At 55.9% G+C, this 25,549-nt stretch overlaps 1 protein-coding gene across 1 annotated transcript; it reads left to right on the forward strand.

The window, feature by feature from the left end:
* The first annotated feature begins 12 nt into the window (after window positions 1–12).
* On the forward strand, window positions 13–25,400 carry LOC132085519 (histone-lysine N-methyltransferase SETD1A-like). The gene is made up of 8 exons (XM_059490995.1): window positions 13–188; window positions 796–1,039; window positions 4,069–5,689; window positions 11,707–11,876; window positions 18,315–18,549; window positions 19,868–20,334; window positions 23,872–24,043; window positions 25,111–25,400. The coding sequence occupies exons 2-8, from the start codon at window positions 824–826 to the stop codon at window positions 25,398–25,400; spliced, it is 3,171 nt and encodes a 1,056-aa protein (XP_059346978.1). The 5' UTR covers window positions 13–188; window positions 796–823.
* Window positions 25,401–25,549: the final 149 nt, after the last annotated feature.

The raw sequence follows: 25,549 nt of genomic DNA on the forward strand, positions 1-25,549 counted from the left end.
CGGCGCGGGTCCCCGGATGAGGCGGCGCGCCGCGATTGGCCGCCGGGCCTGACCACGCCCCTTTCTTTGTACGGTGTCATGGCGGCGCCCGCTCGGCCGGGCCGGCGCGGGGCGGCACTTCCGGTCCTGCGCAGTGCGCGGCCGCGGCCGCTCGGTGGCGGCGGCGCCGGAGGAGCCGCGCGGGCCCGGTGAGCGCGGGGGGGGCGGGGCCTGCCCGGGGGGCGGGGCCAGGGGCGGGGCTTGCGCGGGAGGGGGCGGGGCCAATGCCGTGAGGGGAAGGGGGGCACCGGGGGGGGGTTTTGGGGCGAATTCGGCGGAATTTGGGCAAATTCGGGGAGTCCCGGAGCGGGGAGAGGGGCGAGAAACGGGAGGGGGGCGCGGGAGGGGGAGGGGCGAGAGAGGGGGCGCGAGGAGGGGCTGGGGGGGGGAGGGGAGGCCGGCGGGAGCTGAGGGGAATTTGGGGCAGTTTTGGGGATTTTTGGGGAATTTTGGGGGGCCCTGAGGGGGGAGGGAGGGGGAGGGGCGGCGGAATCTGGGGGAGAATGGAAGGGGAGCGGGGTGGGGGAGGGGAAGGCGGAAGTTGGGGCCGGAGGGGAATTTTGGGGTGCGGGTGGGGGAGGGGCCGAGCTTGGTGTGGGGGGGGAGGGGAACTCTGAGGGGTGGGGGAGGGGAATTTGGGGTGACTTTGGGGGAATTTGGGGTGACTTTGGGGAATTTGGGGTGATTTTGGGGAATTTCGGGTGACTTTGGGGTGGTTTGGGGGGTCCTTGCCCTGACCCCGCCCCCTCTCCTCAGGCTCTGACCACGCCCCTCCCCTCCCGTCATGGCCACGTCCCCCCAGCCAATCATCGTCCTGGACGACGAGGACGAGGAGGAGCGAGGCCCCGCCCCCTCCCCGCCAGGCCCCTCCCCCTCGCCAAGCCCCGCCCCCAGCCCCGCCCCTCCCCCAGTCCCCGCCATGGCCACGCCCCCCCCGAACGGGGCCGGGGGGGGGAGGGGCGGGGCCTTCTGGGAGGAGAACGAGCGGCTCTTCCGGGAGGTGAGCAACGGGGGCGGGGCCTGAGAACACCTGGGGGCGGGGCCTGAGGTGGCTGGGCGTGGTCTGAGGTGGGTGGGCGTGGCCTCAGGGGGGCGGCCAAAGGGGCCTCAGGCGTGCCCAGGCGTGTCTGGGTGTGGTCCCAGGCGTGTGTGGGCGTGGCCCAGGTGTGCCCAGGTGTGCCCAGGTGTGTGGGTGTGGCCTCAGTGTGGCTCCAGGTGTGCTCTCAGGTGTGGCCAAAGGGGACCCAGGTGTGCCCAGGTGTGTCAGGGTGTGCCCAGCTGTGCTCTCAGGTGTGTCAGGGTGTGCCCAGGTGTGCCCGGGTGTGTGCGTGCGCTCGGGTGGGGTCACAGGTGTGCCCAGGTGTGTGTGGGTGTGCTCTCAGGTGTGTGTGGGCGTGTCCCAGGTGTGTCAGGGTGAGCCCAGGTGGGTGGGTGGGTGGGGTCTCAGGTGTGTGGGTGTGTCCCAGGTGTGGTCTCAGGTGTGCGCAGGTGTCCCCAGGTGTGCCCAGGTGTGTCTGAGGCTTTCCCAGGTGTGCCCAGGTGCAACCCAGGTGTGTCCTGGGTGTGTCACCGTGTGCCCAGGTGCAACCCAAGTGTATCCAGGTGTGCTCAGGTGTAACTCAGGTGTGCCCAGGTGTGCCCAGGTGTAACACAGGTGTATCCCAGGTGTGCCCAGGTGTATCCCAGGTGTATCCAGGTGTAACTCAGGTGTGCCCAGGTGTATCCCAGGTGTAACACAGGTGTGTCCCAGGTGTAGCCCAGTTCTCTCCAGGTGTGCTCAGGTGTACCCAGGTGTATCCAGGTGTAACCCAGGTGTGCCCAGGTGTGTCTGGGTGTAACTCAGGTGTATTCAGGTGTATCCCAGGTATAACCCAGGTCTATCCAGGTGTGCTCAGGTGTATGTCAGTTCTATCCAGGTGTATCCAGGTGTGCCCAGGTGTGCTCAGATGTGCTCAGGTGTAACCCAGGTGTGCCCAGGTCTATCTGAGTTCTGTCCAAGCATGCTCAGGTGTGCCCAGGTGTATCCAGGTGTATCCACGTGTGCTCAGGTGTGCCCAGGTGTGCTCAGGTGTAACTCAGGTGTGTCCAGCTGTATCTCAGTTCTATCCAGGTGTGCCCAGGTGTAACCCAGCTGTATCCATGTGTACCCCAGGTGTATCCAGGTGTGCCCAGGTGTAACCAGGTGTAACTCAGGTGTGCCCAGGTGTATCTCAGTTCTATCCAGGTGTGCTCAGGTATAACCCAGGTGTGCCCAGGTGTGCTCAGCTGTAACCCAGGTGTGCTCAGGTGTGCTCAGGTGTATCTCAGGTGTACCCCAGGTGTATCTCAGGTATGATCTGCTGTGCCCAGGTGTACCCAGGTGTGCTCAGGTGTACCCCAGCTGTGCCCAGGTGTATCCAGGTGTAACCCAGGTGTGCTCAGGTGTATCTCAGGTGCGCTCAGGTGTATCCCAGTTCTATCCAGGTGCACTCAGGTGTGCCCAGGTGTAACTCAGGTGTGCTCAGGTGTACCCAGGTGTGCCCAGGTGTACCCAGGTGCATCCCACGTGTATCGAGGTGTACCCAGGTGTACTCAGGTGTACCCAGGTGTACCCAGGTGTATCCCAGCTATATCCAGGTGTACCCCAGGTGTGCCCCGGTGTACCCAGGTGTATCTCAGGTGTACCAAGGTGTACCCCAGGTGTATCTCAGTGCTACCCAGGTGTGCTCAGGTGTAACCCAGGTGTATCTCAGTTTTATCCAGCTGTGCCCAGGTGTACCCAGCTGTGCCCAGGTGTAACTCAGGTGTATCCCAGGTGTGCCCAGGTATAACCAGGTGTCCCCTGTGCAGTTCCTGTCTGTGCGCGCCACTGACACAGGAGCGCCCCGAGGTGCTGCCCTTCCTGACAGGTGTGCCCAGGTGTGCTCACATGGATCCGAGTTCTGTCCAGGTGTATCCCAGGTGTGTCCAGGTGTATCCCAGGTGTATCCCAGGTGTATCTCAGTTCTGTCCAGGTGAGCTCAGGTGTACTCCAGGTGTGCCCAGGTGTAACTCAGGAGTGCCCAGGTGTAACTCAGGTGTATCCAGGTGCGCTCAGGTGCATCCCAGTTCTATCCAGGTGTAACCCAGATGTAACCCAGGTGTAACCCAGGTGTGCCCAGGTGTATCCAGGTGTAACTCAGGTGTATCCAGCTGCGCTCAGGTGTATCCCAGTTCTATCCAGGTGTCTCTCAGATGTGCCCAGGTGTATCCAGGTGTAACTCAGGTGTATCCAGGTGCGCTCAGGTGTATCCCAGTTCTATCCAGGTGTCTCTCAGGTGTGCCCAGGTGTAACCCAGGTGTGCCCAGGTGTAACTCAGGTGTATCCAGCTGTGCTCAGGTGTATCCCAGTTCTATCCAGGTGTAACCCAGGTGTAACCCAGGTGTGCCCAGGTGTATCCAGGTGTGCCCAGGTGTATCCAGGTGTAACTCAGGTGTATCCAGGTGCGCTCAGGTGTATCCCAGTTCTATCCAGGTGTCTCTCAGATGTGCCCAGGTGTATCCAGGTGTAACTCAGGTGTATCCAGGTGCGCTCAGGTGTATCCCAGTTCTATCCAGGTGTCTCTCAGGTGTGCCCAGGTGTAACCCAGGTGTGCCCAGGTGTAACTCAGGTGTATCCAGCTGTGCTCAGGTGTATCCCAGTTCTATCCAGGTGTAACCCAGGTGTAACCCAGGTGTGCCCAGGTGTATCCAGGTGTGCCCAGGTGTATCCAGGTGTAACTCAGGTGTATCCAGGTGCGCTCAGGTGTATCCCAGTTCTATCCAGGTGTCTCTCAGGTGTGCCCAGGTGTAACCCAGGTGTATCTCAGGTGTGCCCAGGTGTATCCAGGTGTAACTCAGGTGTATCCCAGTTCTATCCCGGTGTCTCTCAGGTGTGCCCAGGTGTACCCCAGGTGTGCCCAGGTGTATCCAGGTGTAACTCAGGTGTATCCCAGTTCTATCCAGGCGTATCTCAGGTGTGCCCGGGTGTGCCCAGGTGTAACCAGGTGTCCTTTCCCCCCCCTTTTGCAGTTCCTGTCGGTGTGCGCGCCGCTGACGCAGGAGCACCCCGAGGTGCTGCCCTTCCTGAGCTCGCGCCACCTGCGCGCCCACCCCGACTTCCGGGGCTCGGCCGAGTTCCGGAACATTCTGGGGCGGCTGCTGCGGCGCGTGCGGGGCCGGCGCCGCAAGGTCTACGTCTACATCAACGAGCTGTGCACCGTGCTCAAGGCGCGCGCGCTGCGCCGGCGCCTGCCCCTGCGCGCCCCGCCCGGCCCCAGCCCGTGCCGCAGTGCCGACGGAACCCTCCGGAATGCCGACGGAGCGCCCCGGAGTCCCGACGGAGCCTTCCAGGGTCCCGACGGAGCCTTCCAGGGTCCTGATGGAACCTTCCAGAGTCCTGACGGAACCTTCCAGAGTCCTGACGGAACCTTCCAGAGTCCTCCCAGTGCCTCCCAGTGCCCGCCCGGTTCGTCCCAGCGTCCCGACGGAGCCGAGCCGTCCCGGTGTGCTGCCGCCGGTGCTGCGTCCCAGTGTCCCCGGGGCGATGCCGGCGCTCCATCCCGGCATGCCGACGGTCCGTCCCGGTGCTCCGACGCCTCCTCCCGGCATCCCGGCGCCCCGCCCGCCGCCGGTGCCGGCGCCTCGCCCCAGCGTCCCGGCGCCTCGGCCCAGTGCCCCGGCAGCTCCTCCCAGTGCCCCGGGGCTCCATCCCAGTGCCCCGGCACCCCATCCCAGCATCCCAGTGCTCCATCCATCGATCCCAGTGCTGCATCCACCAATCCCAGCGCTCCATCCCAGTATCCCGGTGCTCCATCCCAGTATCCCAGCGCTCCATCCAGCAATCCCAGTGCTGCATCCAGCAATCCCAGCGCTCCATCCCTGTATCCCGATGCTCCATCCCAGTATCCCAGCACTCCATCCAGCAATCCCAGCGCCCCATCCCAGTATCCCGGCGCCCCATCCCAGTATCCCAGCGCCCCATCCCAGTATCCCAGCGCCCCATCCCAGTATCCCGGCGCCCCATCCCAATATCCCGGCGCCCCATCCCAGTATCTCAGCGCCCCATCCCAGTATCCCGGCGCCCCATCCCAGTATCCCGGCGCCCCATCCCAGTGTCCCGGCGCCCCATCCCAGCCCCCTGACGGCGCGGGCCGGCGCGCGGGCGGCTCGCGGCGGCAGATCCGGCACCTGGAGCACCTGCTGCGCGTCTACGCCAGCGAGATCCGGCGGCTGCAGGAGCGCGAGCTGGACCTGGCCGAGCTGGACAGCGCCGACTCGCCGTACCTGCAGGAGAACCGCCTCAAGCGCCGCATGATGCGCATCTTCCGCCGCCTGTGCCAGCTCAAGGACTGCAGCAGCCTGACGGGGCGCGTGCTGGAGCAGCGCATCCGCTTCCGCGGCACGCGGTACCCCGAGGTGAACCGCAGCATCGAGCGCTTCATCAACCGGCCCGACGCCTTCCCCGACTACTCGGACATCCTGCGCGAGATCCGCGGCGCCAGCGCGCGGCACCGCCTGGGGCTGGGCCGGCGGCAGATGGAGAACATGGCCCAGGAGGCGTTCCGCGAGGTGGGCAACCGCCTGCAGGAGCGGCGCCACCTCGACCTCGTCTACAACTTCGGCAGCCACCTCACCGACGAGTACCGGCCGGGTAATGGGCAAAAATTGGGGTGAAACGGGGTAAAAATGGGTAAAAATGGGGTACAACCTCGGGAGCCACCTCACCAACGAGTACCGGCCAGGTGAGAGGGGAGGAACGGGGTAAAAATAGCAAAAAATGGGAAAAAATGGGGTGCAACTTCGGGAGCCACCTCACCGACGAGTACCGGCCGGGTAATGGGCAAAAATTGGGGTGAAATGGGGTAAAAATGGGGTACAACCTCGGGAGCCATCTCACTGACGAGTACAGGCCGGGTAAATCGGGGTGAAAACGGGGAGAAATGGGGGAGAATAGGGTAAAACCTCGGCAGCCACCTCACCGACGAGTGCAGGCTGGGTAATGGGCAAAAATTGGGGTGAAATGGGGTAAAAATGGGGTACAACCTCGGGAGCCACCTCACCGACGAGTACAGGCCGGGCAAATTGGGGTGAAAACGGGGAGAAATGGGGTAAAACCAGGAAAAAATGGGGTACAACCTCGGGAGCCATGTCACTGACAAGTACAGGCCGGGTAATGGGCAAAAATTGGGGTGAAACGAGGTAAAAATGGGTTAAAATGGGGTGCAACTTCGGGAGCCACCTCACCGACGAGTACCGGCCGGGTGAGAGGGGAAAAACAAGGTGAAAGTGGGGAAAGATGGGGTAAAATGGGGAACAAGTTCAGGAGTCATCTCACCGACGAGCACAGGCCAGGTAAATTTGGGTTAAAATGGGGTGAAAATGGGGTGAAATGGTGTAAAATGGGGTGCAACTTCGGGAGCCACCTCACCGATGAGTACAGGCCAGGTAATGGGCAAAAATTGGGGTGAAATGGGGTAAAAATGGGTAAAAATGGGGTACAACTTCGGGAGCCACCTCACCGATGAGTATAGACCAGGTAAATGGGGATAAACACAGGGAAAATGGGTAAAATGGGGTAAAATGGGGTACAACTCCAGCAGCCATCTCACTGACGAGTTCAGGCCAGGTAATGGGCAAAAACGGGGTAAAAAGAGCAAAAAATGGGAAAAAATTGAGTACAACTTTGTCAGCCACCTCAGCAATGAGTGCAGGCCAGGTGAGAGGGGAGAAATGGCGTAAAATGGGGTAAAAACAGGGTAAAACCAGGGAAAAATGGGGTACAACTTTGGGAGCCACCTCACAGACGAGTATAGGCCGGGTAAATTGGGGTGGAAATGGGGAAAAATGGGGTAAAACCAGGAAAAAATGGGGTACAACTTTGGGAGCCACCTCACCGACGAGTACCGGCCCGGTATAGCGTGGGGAATGGGCAAAAATTGGGGTTAAAATGGGAAAAAAATGGAGTAAAATGGGGTACAACTTTGGCAGCCACCTCACCGATCAGTATAGACCAGGTAGTGGAAAAAAATTGGGGTGAAAATGGGGTAAAAACACAAAAAAATGGGGTACGACTTCGGGAGTCACCTCACCGATGAGCATGGACCAGGTGAGAGGGGAGAAATGGGGTGAAATGGGGGAAAAATGGGAAAAAACTTGCTGCAACTTCGGGAGCCACCTCACCGATCAGGAATGGAGTAAAAATGGGATAAAATGGGGTAAAAATGGGGATTGGGGAACGGGAAATGGGGTACAGCTTCGGGAGGCACCGCACTGGTGAGTACAGGCCAGGTAAGGGGGTGAAAACAGGGTAAAATCAGCAAAAAATGGGGAAAAATGGGGCACAACTTCAGGAGTCATCTCACTGAGGAGTACAGGCCAAGTATGGAGGATAAACACAGGGGAAATGGGGTAAAATCAGCAAAAAATGGGGAAAAATGGGGCACAACTTCAGGAGCCATCTCAGCGACGAGTACGGGCCGGGTGAGAGAGGGGAATGCAGAAAAAACGGGGTGAAAATGGGGTAAAAAGAGGGGGAAATGGGGTACGGCTTTGGGAGCCATCTCACCCATGAGTGCAGGCCAGGAAAATGGGGAATAATGAGGTAAAAACAGCCAAAAATGGGAAAAACGGCATACAACTCCAGGAGCCACCTCACTGATGAGTACAGGCCGGGTAATGGGCAAAAATTGGGGTAAAATGGAGAAAAATGGGGTAAAACCAGGGAAAAATTGTGGTGCAACTTTGAGAGCCGTCTCACCGATGAGCACGGGCCAGGTAATGGGCAAAAATTGGGGTTAAAATGGGGAAAATGGAGAAAAAATGGGGTACAACTTTGGGAGCCACCTCACTGATGAGTACAGGCCGGGAAATGGGGGAAATGAGGGAAAAATGGGAAAAAACAGAGGGAAAATGGGTAAAATGGGATCCAAGTTCAGAAGCCACCTCATCAACGAGTGCAGGCTGGGTATGGCACGGGGAATGGGGGAAAAATGGGGGAAAAATGGGAAAAAACAGGAAAAAATGGGGCACAATTCGAGAGGCATCTCACCAGTGAGTACAGGCCGGGTATGGCATGGGGAATGCAGAAAAAATGTGGTGAAAATAGGAAAAAATGGGGAAAAATGGGGCACAGCTTTGGGAGCCGCCTCACCGATGAGTACAGGCTGGGTAAGGGGGTGAAAGTGAGGTAAAAATGGGAAAAAATGGGTGAAAATAGGAAAAAATGGGAAAAAATGGGTGAAAATAGGAAAAAATGGAAAAAAATGGGTGAAAATAGGAAAAAATGGGGCACAACTTCAGGAGTCACCTCACCGATGAGTACGGGCCGGGTAGTGCAGAGTAAATGGGGGAAAAATGGGAAAAAATGGGGGAAAATGAGGGAAAATGAGGAATGGGGGAAGAATGGGACTTGGGGAAAAATTGGAGAGGAAATGGGGAAAAATTGGGGGGAAAATGGGAAAAATGGGAAATGAGCGGAGAAAATGGGAAATGGGAAAAATGAGAGGGGAAATGGGGAAAAATGGGGAAAATGGGGAAAATGGGGGGAAATGGGAGATGAAATTGGGGAAAAATGAGGGAAATGGTGGAGATGGGGGAAAAGGGGAAATGAGATGGAAATGGGAAAAATGGGAAATGTGAAATGGGGGAAATGGGAAAAAATGGGAATAAATGGGAGAGGAGCATGGGTGGAAATGGGTAAATGGGAGAGGAAATTGGGAAAAGTGAGGGAAAATGGTGGGGATGGGGGAAAATGGGAAATGAGGTGGAAATGGGGAGAATGGGAAATGGGGAAAATGGGAAAAATGAGAGGGGAAATGGAAAAAAATGGGGAGAATGGGAGAAATGAGACGGGAAATGGAAAAAAATGGCAAAAATGAGGGGAATGAGGGAAAATGGGGTGGGGATGGGGGAAAACAGAAAATGGGAAATGGGGGGAAATGGGATGGAACAAGGGAAATGAGAGGAAATGGGGAAATGCAAGGGGAAATGGGAGGGAAACGGGAAGAAATTTGAGGGGAAATGGGGAAAATGGGAAAAATGGGAGGGGAAATGGAAAAAATTGGGAAAAATGAGGGGAATGAGGGAAAATGGTGGGGATGGGGAAAATGGGAAATGGGGAAAATGGGATGGGACAAGGGAAATGAGAGGAAATGGGGAAATGGGAGGGAAATGGGAGGAAATTTGAGGGGAAATGGGGAAAATGGGAAAAATGAGAGGGGAAATGGAAAAAAATGGGAGAGGGGCATGGGGGGAAATTGGGAAAAATGAGGGAAAATGAGGGAAAACGGTGGGAATGGGGGAAAACAGAGAATGGGAAAATGGGAAATGGGAATGGGATGGGACAAGGGAAATGAGAGGAAATGGGGAAATGCAAGGAGAAATGGGAGGGAAATGGGAGGAAAATTGAGGGGAAATGGGGAAAATGGGCTGAAAGGAAGGAAAATGGGGTAGAAGGTGGAGAAAATGCAGGATAATGCTGGGAAATGGTGGGGAAATGGGATAAGGGAAAAAAACGGGGTAGGAAATGGGAAAAGGGTGGGAAAATGGGGAGGGGGTGGGGCTGGAAATGGGAATTTTGGGGATTGGGATTTCAGGGTTTGGAGTTTTGGGATTTTGGAACTTTTGATTTGGGATTTTTTTGGGATTTTGGGAATTTTTTGGATTTCAGGATTTGGGATTTCAAAATTTGGGAATTTGGGGTTTTGGGATTTGGGAATTTTGGATTTCGGCGTTTGGAATTTGGAAAATTGAGGTTGGCAATTTTGGGAGCTGGAATTTTGGAATTTTGGGAATTTCAGGATTTGGGATTTGGGGAATTTGGGAATTTGGGCAGTTTGGGATTTTGGGCAGTCTGTGATCTCAGAGTTTGGGATTTTGGGCAATCTGGGATTTGGGGATTTGGTGTTTCAGGAATTTGGGGATTTTGGCCAATCTGTGATTTGGGGATTTCAGGAATTTGGGGATTTTGGGCAATCGGGGATTTTGGGCCATCGGGGATTTCAGGATTTGGAATTTCAGGAATTTGGGATTTTGGCCAATCTGTGATTTGGGATTTCAGGATTTGGAATTTCAGGAATTTGGGGATTTTGGCCAATCTGGGACTTCAGGATTTGGGATTTGGGCAATTTCAGATTTGGGAATTTGATATTTCAGGAATTTGGGGATTTTGGGCAATCTGGGATTTCAGGATTGGGGATTTTGGGCAATCTGGAATTTCAGGAATTCTGGGGTTTGGGATTTCAGGATTTGGAATTTCAGGAATTTGGGGATTTTGGCCAATGTGGGATTTGGGGATTTGGGATTCTGGGCAATTTGGAATTTCAGGAATTTGGGATTTTGGCCAATCTGTGATTTGGGATTTCAGGATTTGGAATTTCAGGAATTTGGGGATTTTGGGCAATCAGGGATTTGGGGATCTGGGATTTTGGGAAATTTGGGGGTTTCAGGATTTGGGATTTCAGGAATTTGTGTATTTTGGCCAGTCTGGGATTTGGGGATCTGGGATTTCAGGAAATCTGGAATTTTGTGATACGGGATTTTGGCCAATCAGTGATTTTGGGATTTTGGGCAATCCGCGATGTTGGGCAGTCGGGAATTTCAGGGTTTGGGAATTCCAGGATTTGGTGTTTCAGGAATTTGGGGATTTTGGCCAATGTGGGATTTGGGGATTTGGGATTCTGGGCAATTTGGAATTTCAGGAATTTGGGGTTTCGGCCAATCTGTGATTTGGGGATTTGGGAATGTCAGGATTTGGTATTTCAGGAATTTGGGGATTTGGGCCAATCTGTGATTTTGGGGTTTGGGATTTCAGGATTTGGTATTTTGGCCAATCTGGGATTTGGGGATTATCTGATTTTGGGCAATCTGGGATTTGGGGATTTGGGAATTTCAGGATTTGGTAATTTCACGATTTTGAGGATTTTGGGCAATCGGTGATTTGGGGTTTTGGATTTCGGGATTTCAGGAATTTTGGAATTTTGGTATTTGGGATTTGGGGATTTGGGAATTTCAGGATTTGGTATTTCAGGAATTTGGGGATTTTGGGCAATCTGGTACTTGGGGATTTGGGAATTTCAGGATTTGGTATTTTCCTGCAATCTGGCATTTCTGGAAATTTGGAATTTTGTGGTTTGGGATTTTGGGCAATCAGGGAATTTCAGGATTTGGTAATTTCACGATTTTGAGGATTTTGGGCAATCGGTGATTTGGGGTTTTGGATTTCGGGATTTCAGGAATTTTGGAATTTTGGTATTTGGGATTTTGGGCAGTTTGGGATTCTGGGCAATTTGGGGATTTGGGAATTTCAGGATTTGGTATTTCAGGAATTTGGGGATTTGGGCCAATCTGGTACTTGGGGATTTGGGAATTTCAGGATTTGGTATTTTCCTGCAATCTGGCATTTCAGGAAATTTGGAATTTTGTGGTTTGGGATTTTGGCAAATCAGGGAATTTCAGGATTTGGTAATTTCACGATTTTGAGGATTTTGGGCAATCGGTGATTCGGGGTTTTGGATTTGGGGATTTCAGGAATTTTGGAATTTTGGTATTTGGGATTTTGGGCAGTTTGGGATTCTGGGCAATTTGGGGGTTTGGGAATTCCAGGATTTGGCGTCTACAGCAGTTTGGGGGTTTTGGCCAATGTGGGATTCGGTTCCCCCCTCGATGCAGGCGCGGACCCGGCGCTGTCGGACCCCGAGCTGGCGCAGCGGCTGCGGCGGAACCGGCGCCTGGCCCTGGCCCGGCTGGACGACGTCATCGCGCGGTTCGCTCAGCGCCAGGAGCGGCACCACGAGAGAGGCGACGGAGCCGCGGCGCGGAAACGGGCACGGGGAAACAGGGTAAACACGGGGAAAACGGGGAAAAATGGGGGAAAACGGGGAAAAATGGGGAAACACGAAATGGGGATGGGAAACGGGCACGGGGAAACAGGGAAAACACGGGGAAAACGGGGAAAAACGGGGAAAAAGGGGAAAAACGGGAAATGGAGATGGGAAACGGGCACGGGGAAACAGGGAAAACACGGGGGAAACAGGGAAAACACGGGGGAAATGGGGAAAAACAGGGAAACGGGAAATGGAGATGGGAAACGGGCACGGGGAAACAGGGAAAACACAGGCATTGGGAAAATGGGGGAAAAACAGGGAAAAACGGGGAAACACGAAATGGGGATGGGAAACGGGCATGCGGAAAGAGGGTAAACACGGGGAAAACGGGGAAAAACGGGGAAAAAGGGGAAAAATGGGGAAACACGAAATGGGGATGGGAAACGGGCACGGGGAAACAGGGAAAACACGGGGAAAACGGGGGAAAACGGGGAAAAACGGGGAAACACGAAATGGGGATGGGAAACGGGCACGGGGAAACAGGGAAAACACGGGGAAAACGGGGAAAAACGGGGAAAAATGGGGAAACACGAAATGGGGATGGGAAACGGGCACGGGGAAACAGGGTAAACACAGGGAAAACGGGGAAAAACAGGGAAAAACGGGGAAACACGAAATGGGGATGGGAAATGGGCACGGGGAAACAGGGTAAACACGGGGGAAAACGGGGAAAAATGGGGAAAAACGGGGAAATGGGAAATGGGCACGGGGAAACAGGGTAAACACGGGGGAAAACGGGGAAAAACGGGGAAACGGGAAATGGAGATGGGAAACGGGCACGGGGAAACAGGGTAAAGACAGGCATTGGGAAAATGGGGGAAAAACGGGGAAAAACGGGGAAACACGAAATGGGGATGGGAAACGGGCACGTGGAAAGAGGGTAAACACGGGGGAAACGGGGAAAAACGGGGAAAAAGGGGAAAAACGGGGAAACACGAAATGGGGATGGGAAACAGGCATGGGGAAACAGGGAAAACACGGGGAAAACGGGGAAAAATGGGGAAAAACGGGGAAACACGAAATGGGGATGGGAAATGGGCACGGGGAAACAGGGTAAACACGGGGGAAAACGGGGAAAAACGGGGAAATGGGAAATGGAGATGGGAAATGGGCACGGGGAAACAGGGTAAACACAGGCATTGGGAAAATGGGGGAAAAACAGGGAAAAACGGGGAAACACGAAATGGGGATGGGAAACGGGCACGCGGAAAGAGGGTAAACACGGGGGAAAAGGGGAAACACGAAATGGGGATGGGAAACGGGCACGGGGAAACAGGGAAAACACGGGGGAAAACGGGGGAAAACGGGGAAAAACGGGGAAACACGAAATGGGGAGGGGAAACGGGCACGGGGAAACAGGGAAAACACAGGGAAAACGGGGAAAAACAGGGAAAAACAGGGAAACACAAAATGGGGATGGGAAACGGGCATGGGGAAACAGGGAAAAACAGGAAATAGGAGAAACAGGGGAAATGAGAAATGGGGAAACAGGAAATGGGAAATGGGGATGGGAAACGGACACGGGGAAACAGCAGGGAAAAGGGGGGAAAAACGGGGGAAATGGGAACAGGAAAAGGCCCCAGGAATGGACACGGGGGAAGAGGGTGAGCAGGCGGGAACAACGGGGAAACAACGGGAATGGGAAATGGGGAATGGGGACGGGAACAGGGAGGTGGCCCAGAAACAGACACAGAGGAACCGGGTACACGGGGATAAAATGGGGAAAATGGGGAAAATGGGAAATGGGGACAGGAAACGGACATGGGGGAACCAGGTAACAGGAAATGGGAAACAGGGAAAACGGGAAAAACGGGGGAAACGGGAAATGGGAAACGAGAAATGGGGATGGGAAATGGACATGTGGGAACCGGGTAATGGGAACAGGGGAAAAACAGGGAAAAGGGAGAAAAATGGGGAAACAGAAAATGGGAAATGGGAACCGGCCCGAAAACGGCAACGCAGGAACCGGGTACACAGGGAGGAAAATGGGGAAAAACGGGAAAGGGGAAATTGGAAATTGGAAATGGGGACGGGAAACGGAACACACAGGGGAACCAGGTAATGGTAACGGGGAAACGGGGGAAGTGGGAAATGGGAAACAGTGCAGAAACTGCCACAGGGGAACCGGGCAAACAGGGAAAACGGAGAATGGGAAACAGGGAACAGGGTAAACGGGGAAAATGAGAAACGGGAAAAATGGGAATGGGGAATGAGAACAGGAAACGGCCACAGAAGCAGCCACGGGGGAACCGGGGAACGGGGAACGGGGAACGGGGAAGGGGAACCAGCCCGGAAACGGCTGCGCGGGAACGGGGTAACAGGAACAGGGAAAACGGGAAAAACGGGAAAAATGGCAAAAATGGGAATGGGGAACGGCCCCAGAAACAGCTACGGAGAAACCGGGTGTACGGGAACAGGGAAAATGGGGAAAATGGGGAAAACGGGAAATGGGAAATGGCGATAGGAAATGGCCCCAGGGGAACAGGGAAGACAGGGAATGGGAAACGGGGGAAAACGGGGAATGGGAAACGGGAACGGCCACAGGGGAACGGGGGTAATGGGGGAAAAACGGGGGAAAACGGGGAATGGGAAACGGGAATGGCCACAGGGGAACGGGGTAATGGGGGAAAAACAGGGAAAACGGGGAAAACAGGGAAAACGGGGAATGGGAAATGGGAATGGCCACAGGGGAACGGGGGAATGGGGGAAAAACGGGGGAAAACGGGGAATGGGAAACGGGAACGGCCACAGGGGAACGGGGTAATGGGGGAAAAACGGGGGAAACGGGGAATGGGAAACGGGAATGGCCACAGGGGAACGGGGTAATGGGGGAAAAACGGGGGAAACGGGGAATGGGAAATGGCCTCAGAAATGGCCACGGAAACGGCCACGGGGGAACAGGAGAACGGGAAAATGGGAATTGGGGAACAACCCAGAAACGGCCGCAGGGGAACCGGGCAAACAGGGCAAAAATGGGAATGGGAAACGGGAAATGGGAAATGGGGATAGGAAATGGACGTGGCGGAACCGGGTAAATAGGAACGGGGAAAAATGGGGAAATGGGGAAAAACCTGGAAATGGGAAGTTGGGAATGGGAAACAGGAACCGGCCCTGGAAACGGACATGGGGGAACCGGGGAAATGGGGGAAACGGGAAACAGGGAATGGGAAATGGGGATGGGAAACGGCCATGGGGGAACGGGGCAACGGGAACGGGGAAAACGGGGAAAACAGGAAATGGGGAATGGGGAATGGGGATGGGAAACGGGAACCGGCCCAGAAACGGCAGCGTGGGAAGCAGGCACACAGGAATGGGAACGGGAAACAGGAAATCTGGAATGGGGAACGGGAAATGGGGAACAGCCCTGGAAACAGCAACGGGGAACAGGGAGTACGGGGGAAAACGGGGAAACGGGAAATGCGGAATGGGGAACGGGGATGGGAAAAGGCCACGGGGGAACCAAGTGACAGGGGAAAAACAGGGAAAGTGGGAAATGGGGAATGGCCCTGGAAGCAGCCATGGGGGAACCAGGGAAACAACAGGAAAGACGGGGAATGGGGAACGGGAAACGGGCCTGGAAGTGGCCAGCGGAGAACAGGGGGAATGGGAATGGGAAAATGGGGAAAAATGGGAAAATGGGGAGCGGGAACGGGAAACGGACACGGGGGGGAACAGGGTAAATGGGAATGGGAAACGGGGGGAAAATGGGGAAAAATGGGAAATGGGAACAGGGAATGGGGACAGGAAACGGCCGCACGGGAACTGGGTAACGGGAATGGCAAACGGGGAAAATGGGAAATGGGGAAAATGGGGAATGGGGAATGGGGAATGGGGAACAGCCCTGGAAAGGAACACAGGGGAACCGGGGAAAACGGGGGGAAAACGGGGAAACTGGGGAATGGGAAACGGGAACAGGAAATGGACACGGGGAAACAGGGTAACGGGAACGGGAAACGGGGAAAACGGGGAATGGGGAATGGGAACAGGAAATGGGGACAGGAAATGGCCGCACAGGAACTGGGTAACGGGAATGGGAAACGGGGAAAACGAGAAATGGGGAATGGGAAATGGGAACAGGAAATGGACATGGGGAAACAGGGTAACGGGAACGGGAAACGGGGAAAATGGGGAACGGGAAATGGGAACAGGAAATGGGGACAGGAAATGGCCACGGGGGAACAGGGTAAACAGGGACAGGAAATGGGGACAGGAAATGGGGACAGGAAATGGGGACAGGAAATGGGGACAGGAAATGGGGACAGGAAATGGGGACAGGAAATGGCTGCATGGGAACTGGGTAACGGGAATGGGAAATGGGGAAATGGGGACAGGAAATGGGGACAGGAAATGGGAAATGGGGACAGGAAATGGGGACAGGAAATGGCCGCACTGGGTAACGGGAATGGGAAGTGGGGAAAATGGGGAACGGCCCTGGAAACGGACACAGGGGAACCGGGGAAACGGAGGGGGAAAACGGGGAAAACGAGAAATGGGGAATGGGAAATGGGAACAGGAAATGGACACGGGGGAACAGGGTAACGGGAGCGGGAAATGGGGAAAATGGGGAACGGGAATGGGAACCAGCCCGGAAACGGCCACGGGGGGAAAACCGGGTGATGGAGGGAGCAATGTGGGAAATGGGAAACGGGAAACGGGAAACGGGGCAAATGGGAAATGGCCCTGGAAATGGACACAGGGCAAACAACGGGGAAAACGGGAAATGGAGAACGGGAAACGGGGAATGGAGGCAAGAAACGGCCACGGGGGAGCCGGGTAGTGAGGGGAAAACAGGGAAAATGGGAAATGGGGAAAATGGGAAATGGCAGCGGGAACCAGCCCGGAAACGGCCACGGGGGAGCCGTGGAAAACAGGGGAAAACAGGGAAAATGGGAAATGGGGAAAATGGGAAATGGCAGCAGGAACCAGCCTGGAAACGGCCACGGGGGAACGGGGTAAATGGGTGAAAAATGGGGGAAAAATGGGGGAAAATGGGGGAAAATGGGAAACAGGGAAAAATCAGGGAGAATGGGAAATGGGAAACAGGAACCGGCCTCATAAACGGCCGTGGGGGAACCGGGGAACGGGAACAGGGGAAGGGGGGGGAAATGGGAAATGGGAACAGGAAATGGACATGGGGGAACAGGGAAATGGGGAAGAATTGGGAAACGGAAATGGAAAACGGGAAATGGCCCTGGAAACAGACGTGGGGGAACAGGGTAAAGCAGGAGCGAGAAACGGGGAAACGGGAAATGGGGAACAGACACGGAAATGGACACGGGGAAACGGCAGAAACGGGGGCAAACAACGGGAAATGGGAAATGAGAATGGGAAACAGGAAATGGACACGGAGGAACCGGGTGAACGGCGGAAACGACCGGGAAAACTGGGGAATAACGGGGAAACGGGAACAGGAAATGGAGGCGGGGAAATGGGAAACGGGGAAAACGGGGAAAACGGGAAATGGGAAATGGGGATGGGAAACGGCCCCGGAAACGGCCGTGGGGGAACCGGGTAAACGGGAATGGGAAACGGGGAAAACGGGAAACGGGGAAAATGGGGAATGGGGGAACAGGAAACAGCAACAGGGAACCGGGTAACGGGAAATGGGGAAAATGGGAAATGGGGAAAATGGGAAATGGGAAATGGGGAAAATGGGAACTGGGAATGGGAATGGGAATGGGAAATGGGAAATGGGAACAGGAACAGGAAATGGAAATGGGGAATGGAAATGGGAACAGGAATGGGAAATGGGAACAGGAAATGGGAACGGGAAATGAGAAAGGGAAACAGGAACAGGAAATGGGAACGGGAAATGGGAAATGGGAATGGGAAATGGGAACAGGAACAGGAAATGGGAATGGGAATGGGAATGGGAATGGGAATGGGAAATGGGAAACAGGAACAGGAAATGGGAACAGGAAATGGGAAACAGGAAATGGGAACAGGAACAGGAAATGGGAAATGGGAAACAGGAAATTGAAATGGGAACAGGAAATGGGAACGGGAAGTGAGAAAGGGAAACAGGAACAGGAAATGGGAACGGGAACAGGAAATGGGGAATGGGAAATGGGAACAGGAAATGGGAACAGGAACAGGAAATGGGAACGGGAAATGGGAACAGGAAATGGGAAATGGGAACAGGAAAAGGAAATGGGAATGGGAAATGGGAAACAGGAAATGGGAACAGGAACAGGAAATGGGAAATGGGAAACAGGAAATTGAAATGGGAACAGGAAATGGGAACAGGAACAGGAAATGGGAACGGGAAATGGGAACAAGGTGGGGAAATGGGAGAAGGAAGAGAAAGAAGAGGAGGAGGAGGAGGAGGAGGAGGAGGAGGAGGAGGAAGGCTGGGAAAAGGAACCGCTCCCCCTAAAAGCCCTTCATCCACAGAGGAAGAAAGAGGAGGAGGAGGAGGAAGAGGAGGAGGAAGAGGAGGAGGAAGAGGAAGACGAGGAAGAGGAGGAGGAAGATGAAGAAGACGAGGAAGAGGAGGAGGAGGAAGAGGAGGAGGAGGAGGAGGAGGAAGGAGAATCCTCCGAGGCCGAAGGGCGGGTGAAGGTCAAGGAGGAGGAGGAGACGGAGGAGGAGGAGGAGGAGGAAGGAAGAGAAGCCACGGCGGCGCAGGGTGGGGAGCTGGGGAAATTTGGGGAAATTTGGGGAAATTTGGGAATTCTGGAGAAACTTGGGGGGATTTTGGGAATTTGGGGGAAATTCTGGGGAAATTTGGGGGGATTTGGGGGGGGAATTCTGGGGAAATTTGGGAATTCTGGGGAAACTTGGGGGGATTTTGGGAATTTGGGGGGAATTCTGGGGAAATTTGGGGAGTTCTGGGGGAATTTTGTGAATTCTGGGGGGATTTTGGGGGAGATTCTGGGGAATTTTGGGAAATTTGGGGGGAATTTGGGAATTCTGGGGGGATTTGGGGAATTTGGGGGGATTTAGGGGGAAATTTGGGAGTTCTGGAGGGATTTGGGTGGAATTTTGGGAAATCTGGGAAAATTTGGGGGATTTTGGGAGAAATTCTGGGAAAATTTGGGGGATTTGGGGAATTTGGGGAAATTTTGGGAAAATTTGGGGAATTCTGGGGGAATTTTGTGAATTGTGGGAGGATTTTGGGAGAAATTCTGGGAAAATTTGGGGAATTTTGGGATATGTGGGGGGAATTTGGGAATTCTGGGGGGATTTGGGGAATTTGGGGGGATTTAGGGGAAAATTTGGGAGTTCTGGAGGGATTTGGGAGGAATTTTGGGAATTCTGGGAAAATTTGGGGGATTTTGGGAGAAATTCTGGGAAAATTTGGGGGATTTGGGGAATTCTGGGAGGATTTGGGGGGATTTGGGAAATTTGGGGGTTCTGGGGGGATTTGGGAGGAATTTTGGGATTTCTGGGGGGATTTGGGGGAGTTCTGGGGAAATTTTGGGAACTCCGGGAGGATTTGGGGAGAACTTTGGGAATTTGGGGGAATTTTGGGGGGTCCTGGGGGTGATTTTGGGGGAGGGAATTTTGAGGTTTTTTGGGGGGATTTTGAGGGAATTTTGGGAGAGATTTGGGGGGTTCTGGGGGGGATTTTGGGGGGATTTTGGGGGAGGAAATTTCAAGGTCCTTGGGGGGAATTTTGGGGTAATTTGGGGGAAATTTTGGAGGGTTCTGGGGGGGTGGGGGGAGGGGAGGATTTGGAGGGAAGTTTTGGGGGGCCCTGGGGGAAATTTTGGGGGATTTTGGGGTGAATTTTGGGGGACCCTTGAGGGAATTTGGGGGAGCATTTTGGGGGTCCTTCAGGGGATTTTAGGGGAATTTTTTAGGGGGGGGGTCCTGAGGGGGATTTTGGGGGGTCCTGGGGAGAATTTTGGGGTGAATTTTGGGGGGGGGTCCTTGAGGGGGGTCCTGGGTGTGACCCCGCCCCCCCCTCTCTAACCCCTCCCCCCTCCCCCCCCCCCACCCAGGTGCGGCCGATCCGGGGCTCCCGGCGCTGCCCCTCCCCCCCAAAGCCGAGGCCGAGGGGGAGGGGGAGGGGGAGGGGGAGGGGGGGGGGTCCCGAGGGGGGTCCCGAGCCCCTCCCCCCCCCCAACCCCGAGCTGTTCCTGCTGGAGATCGAAGCGTTGCCATTGGAGCCCGGCGAGACCCCGCCCCCCTCCTCCTCCCCCTCCCCTCCCCCCGCCCTCGGCGGCTCCGAGGCCACGCCCAAGGCCACGCCCCCCTCCCCGCGAGGCCACGCCCCTGCCCCGTCCCCGCCGGATTTGGATTTGGGGGGCGGGGCCCGCAAGCGCCCCTCCCCCCCCTCGCCCCCCTCCCCCCCCCGGCCCATCAGCTCCACCTCCCTCAACGGGGGGGGAGGGGCGGGGGGGGCCGAGACCCCGCCCCCGGCCCAGGGACCCCCCCCCAGGAAACGGAGCCGGAGCGAGGCCGAGAGGTGAGCGGGGAAACGGCGGGAAAGGGGGATTGGGGGGGCCTGGGGGGTCCTGGGGGGGATTTTGGGGGGGATTTCAGTGGTTCTGGGGGAATTTGGGGGATTTTGGGGGGGCCTGAGAGCGTCTGGGTGGGAATTTGGGGGTTCCTGGGGAAGATTTGGGGGGTCCATGAGGGATTTGGGGAATTTCGGGGAGTTTGGGGGGTCCTGGGGGGATTTGGGGGATCCCGGGGGGATTTTGGGGGGTCCCGAGGGGGTCTGGGGGGGCACTTGGGGGAGTTCAGGGGGATTTGGGGGGGTTTGGGGGGGTCCAGGCCAAGATTTGGGGGATCCTTGAGGGATCTGGGGGAGCTCGGGAGGAATTTGGGGGATTTTGGGGGGGTCCCAGGGGGGATTTTGGGGCTCCTGGGGGAGTCTGGGATGGATTTGGGGGGAAAATTTGGGAAAGTCTGGGGAGGATTTGGGGGGTCAGGGGGTTCTGGGGGCATTTGGGGGCATTTAGGGGGGGATTTGGGGGGTCCTGGGGGGATTTGGGGGGGACCAGGGGGACCTGGGCTGGGGTTGAGGGGTCCTGGGGGGATTTTGGGGAGGTTCGGGGGGGTCCTGGGGGAATCTGGAGGGGATTTGGGGAGGTTTGGGCAGAATTTTGGGGGGTCCTGGAGAGGTCTGGGGGGATTTGGGGAGGTTGGGGGGGGGGATTTGGGGGGTCCTGGAGAGGTCTGGGGGGTCCTGGGGGGATTTTGGGGATTTTTGGGGGGTCCTGGAGGGGTCTGGGGGGAATTGGGGCATTTTGGGGGGTCCTGGGGGGATTTTGGGGGGGTCCTGGGGGAATTTTGGGGAGGTTTGGGGGGTTTTGGAGGAACTTGGGGGGTCTTGGGGGGATTTGGGGGGGTCTGGGAGGGGTTCTGGGGAGCTTGGGGGGGATTTTGGGGAGATTTGGGGAGATTTTGAGGGGGTTTGAGGGGTCTTGGGTGAGATTTGAGGGGTCCTGGTGGGATTTTGGGGTCCCAGGTGGATTTTTGGGGTCTCGGATGAATTTTGGCTTGCCTGGGGTGAATTTTGGGGTCCCAGGTGGGTTTTGGGGGGCTGATTCTCTGTCAGTTTTTGGGGTTCCCAGGTGGGTTTTGGGGTTTCCTGGGTGAATTTTGGGAAATTCCTGGTGGATTTTTGGGGTCCCAGGTGGAATTTGGGGGGGTTCCCATGGGGATTTTCGGGGTCCCAGGTGACTTTTGGGGGATTTCTGGGGCGGATTTTGGGGTTCCCAGGTGAATTTGGGGGGGGGGGGGTGTTCCAGGTCCGTTTTTGGGGTTCCCATTGGGATTTTTGGGGGGTCCCAGGTGGATTTTGGGGTTTTGTGGGGGGATTTTGGGTTTCCAGGTGGGATTTTTGGGGTTCCTTGGGGGGATATTTGGGGTTTCCTGGTGGATTTTGGGGTTCCCTGTTTTTGGGGGATTTCTGGGGTGGATTTTGGGTTCCCATTGGGATTTTTGGGGTTCCCATTGGGATTTTTGGGGTTCCCATTGAATTTTGGGGTTCCCATTGGGATTTTTGGGGTTCCCATTGAATTTTTAGGGGTTCCCATTGGGACTTTTGGGGTTCCCATTGGGATTTTTGGGGTTCCCATTGGGATTTTTGGGGTTCCCATTGAATTTTTGGGGTTCCCATTGGGAATTTTGGGGTTCCCATTGAATTTTGGGGTTCCCATTGGGAGTTTTGGGGTTCCTTGGGGGGATATTTGGGGTTCCCATTGGGAATTTTTGGGGTCCCAGCTGAATTTTGGGGTTTCCATTGAATTTTGGGGTTCCCATTGGGAATTTTGGGGTTCCCATTGGGATTTTTGGGGTCCCAGCTGAATTTTGGGGTTTCCATTGAATTTTGGGGTTCCCATTGGGAATTTTGGGGTTCCCATTGAATTTTGGGGTTCCCATTGGGACTTTTGGGGTTCCCATTGGAAATTTTGGGGTTCCCATTGAATTTTGGGGTTCCCATTGGGATTTTTGGGGTTTCCATTGAATTTTGGGGTTCCCACTGGGATTTTGGGGTTCCCATTGGGAATTTTGGGGTTCCCATTGGGATTTTTGGGGTTCCCATTGATTTTTGGGGTTCCCATTGGGAATTTTGGGGTTCCCATTGAATTTTTGGGGTTCCCATTGGGAATTTTGGGGTTCCCATTGGGATTTTTGGGGTTTCCATTGAATTTTGGGGTTCCCACTGGGATTTTGGGGTTTCCATTGGGAATTTTGGGGTTTCCATTGGGATTTTTTGGGGTTCCCATTGGGAATTTTGGGGTTCCCATTGGGATTTTTTGGGGTTCCCATTGATTTTTGGGCTTCCCATTGAATTTTTGGGGTTCCCATTGGAATTTTTGGGGTTCCCATTGAATTTTTAGGGGTTCCCATTGGGAATTTTGGGGTTCCTTGGGGGGATATTTGGGGTTTCCATTGGGATTTTGGGGTTTCCATTGGGAATTTTGGGGTTCCCATTGGGATTTTTTGGGGTTCCCATTGGGAATTTTGGGGTTCCCATTGGAATTTTTGGGGTTCCCATTGGGACTTTTGGGGTTCCCATTGGGAATTTTGGGGTTCCCATTGAATTTTTGGGGTTCCCACTGAATTTTGGGGTTCCCATTGGGATTTTTTGGGGTTCCCATTGGGAATTTTGGGGTTCCCATTGGATTTTGGGGTTTCCATTGGAATTTTTGGGGTTCCCATTGAATTTTGGGGTTCCTTGGGGGGATATTTGGGGTTCCCATTGATTTTTGGGGTTCCCACTGAATTTTGGGGTTCCCATTGGGATTTTTGGGGTTCCCATTGAATTTTTAGGGGTTCCCATTGGGAATTTTGGGGTTCCTTGGGGGATATTTGGGGTTCCCATTGATTTTTGGGGTTCCCATTGATTTTTGGGGTTCCCATTGGATTTTGGGGTTCCCATGGGAATTTTGGGGTTCCCATTGAATTTTTAGGGGTTCCCATTGGGATTTTTGGGGTTCCCATTGAATTTTGGGGTTCCCACTGAATTTTGGGGTTCCCATTGAATTTTGGGGTTCCCATTGGGAATTTTTGGGCTTCCCATTGGGATTTTGGGGTTCCCATTGGGATTTTTGGGGTTCCCACTGAATTTTGGGGTTCCCATTGGGATTTTGGGGTTCCCATTGGGAATTTTGGGGTTCCCATTGGGATTTTTTGGGGTTCCCATTGATTTTTGGGTTCCCATTGGGATTTTGGGGTTCCCATTGGGAATTTTGGGGTTCCCATTGGGATTTTTTGGGGTTCCCATTGATTTTTGGGGTTCCCATTGGGATTTTGGGGTTCCCATTGGGATTTTTGGGGTTCCCATTGGAATTTTAGGGGTTCCCATTGGGATTTTTGGGGTTCCCATTGAATTTTGGGGTTCCCATTGAATTTTGGGGTTCCCATTGGGAATTTTGGGGTTCCCATTGAATTTTGGGGTTCCCATTGGGAATTTTGGGGTTCCCATTGAATTTTGGGGTTCCCACTGAATTTTGGGGTGTCTCTGACCCTCCTCCCCTCCCCCCCCCAGCCTGGCGATGCCCGGGGGGGTCCCCCCGGCTCTGGGGGGGGCGGGGCCGCATTTGGGGGGCGCCCCCCCCTCCCCCCTGCCCGACTCCACCCGCGCCGACTCCCCCGGGGGGGACCTGGTCAGCTCCTCGCAGGGGAGCCCCCCCAGGACGGGGCACCCCAAAACCTGCAAGGTGACAACGGGGGCATTTGGGGGGTCCTGAGGGTGTTTGGGGGGTCCTGAGGGGGTTTGGGGGGTCCTGGGTGGGAATTGGGGGGGTTTGGTGTGGATTTGGGGGTGTTTTGGGGGTGTTTTGGGGGGGCTCCTGGTCAGCTCCTCGCAGGGGAGCCCCCCCAGAACGGGGCACCCCAAAACCTGCGAGGTGACAATGGGGGGATTTGGGGGGTCCTGGGTGGGAATTGGGGGGGATTTGGGGGGGATTGGGGGGAGTTTGGGGGGTCCTGAGGGGATTTGGGGGGTCCTGGGTGGGATTTGGGGGTGTTTGGGGTGGATTTGGGGGTGCTTTGGGGGTCCCTGGGGGGCTCCTGGTCAGCTCCTCGCAGGGGAGCCCCCCGGGGAAGGGGCACCCCAAAACCTGCGAGGTGAGAATGGGGGGTCCTGAGGGGGTTTGGGGGCTCCTGGGGGTGTTTTGGGGGTCCCCGGGGGCTCCTCACCAGCTCCTCACAGGGGAGCCCCCAGGGGACCCCAAACCCGCAGGGTGAGAACGGGGTGGGGATCTGGGGGGATTTGGGGGGATCTGGGGGGGATCTGGGGGGGATTTGGGGGGGATCTGGGGGGGATCTGGGGGGATCTGGGGGGGATTTGGGGGTCCCCGGGGGGAATCTGGGGCATCTTCGGGGGGTCCCAGGGCCCAAAGATCCCCCTGGGGTGACCCCAGACCCCCCGGATTCGCCCCAAAATCTCCATCGAGGGAGCCGAGAGCGGCCCAGGACCCCCCAAAATCCCCTGGGTGACCCCAGAGGGGTCCCGGGCCCCCCAAAGTCCCCCCAGGATCCTCCAGATTCCCCCTGGGGTGACCCCAGAGGGGTCCCGGGCCCCCCAAATGCCCCAAATGTCCCCCGGAGTCTCCGTGGGGTGACCCCAGAGCCCCCAAAGCCCCCCAAAGCCCCCTGGGGTGACTCCCAGCGGGTCTCGGAGCTCAGGACCCCCCAAAATTCCCCCCAGACCCCCCAAACCCCCCTGGGGTGACCCCACAGGGCCCCAGACCCCCCCAAAACCCCGAATTCTCCCCAATTCCAGACCAGCGTGGGAACCCAGTGCGACCCCGAGGAGATCATCGTGCTCTCGGACTCGGATTAGCCCCGCCCACCGCCTCTGGCCACGCCCCTTCGCGCTCAAACCCCGCCCCCTTCGCGCTCAAGCCCCGCCCCTTTGGCTCCTCCCCCTCAATAAATCCCGCCTTTTGTTTTACCCGCCAGGCTCCGCCCCTTTGTGGGCGTGGCCTGCAGCGACCATGCCTGTTTTGTCGCGACATGACGTCACTGATTGAGGGTGTGGTCTGCGCGGGGAAAGGGACGCGGCGCCTTTAAGGGGGCGTGGTCGGAGCGGGGGGCGTGGCCGGCGGGTCCAAGATGGCGGCGGCGGCGCCGTGAGGGGCGAGCGCGGGTAACGCGGGCGGGGGGCGGGGCCTGAGCGAAGGGGCGGGGCCTGAGCGGGAGGGGGCGGGGCCTGAGAGGGG

The sequence above is a fragment of the Ammospiza nelsoni genome, chromosome 31 (genome assembly GCF_027579445.1).
Source record: "Ammospiza nelsoni isolate bAmmNel1 chromosome 31, bAmmNel1.pri, whole genome shotgun sequence".
Taxonomy (NCBI): Eukaryota; Metazoa; Chordata; class Aves; order Passeriformes; family Passerellidae; genus Ammospiza; species Ammospiza nelsoni.

What these genes read in the sequence shown, in the direction of transcription:
- LOC132085519 (XM_059490995.1), top strand. Translation starts at nt 824, where the DNA reads ATGGCCACGTCCCCCCAGCCAATCATCGTCCTGGACGACGAGGACGAG. An exon ending in AACGGGCACGGGGAAACAGG is followed by an intron (nt 11,877 to 18,314) that starts GTAAACACGGGG and finishes CTTCATCCACAG; the next exon opens with AGGAAGAAAGAGGAGGAGGA. An exon ending in GGCACCCCAAAACCTGCAAG is followed by an intron (nt 24,044 to 25,110) that starts GTGACAACGGGG and finishes CCCCAATTCCAG; the next exon opens with ACCAGCGTGGGAACCCAGTG.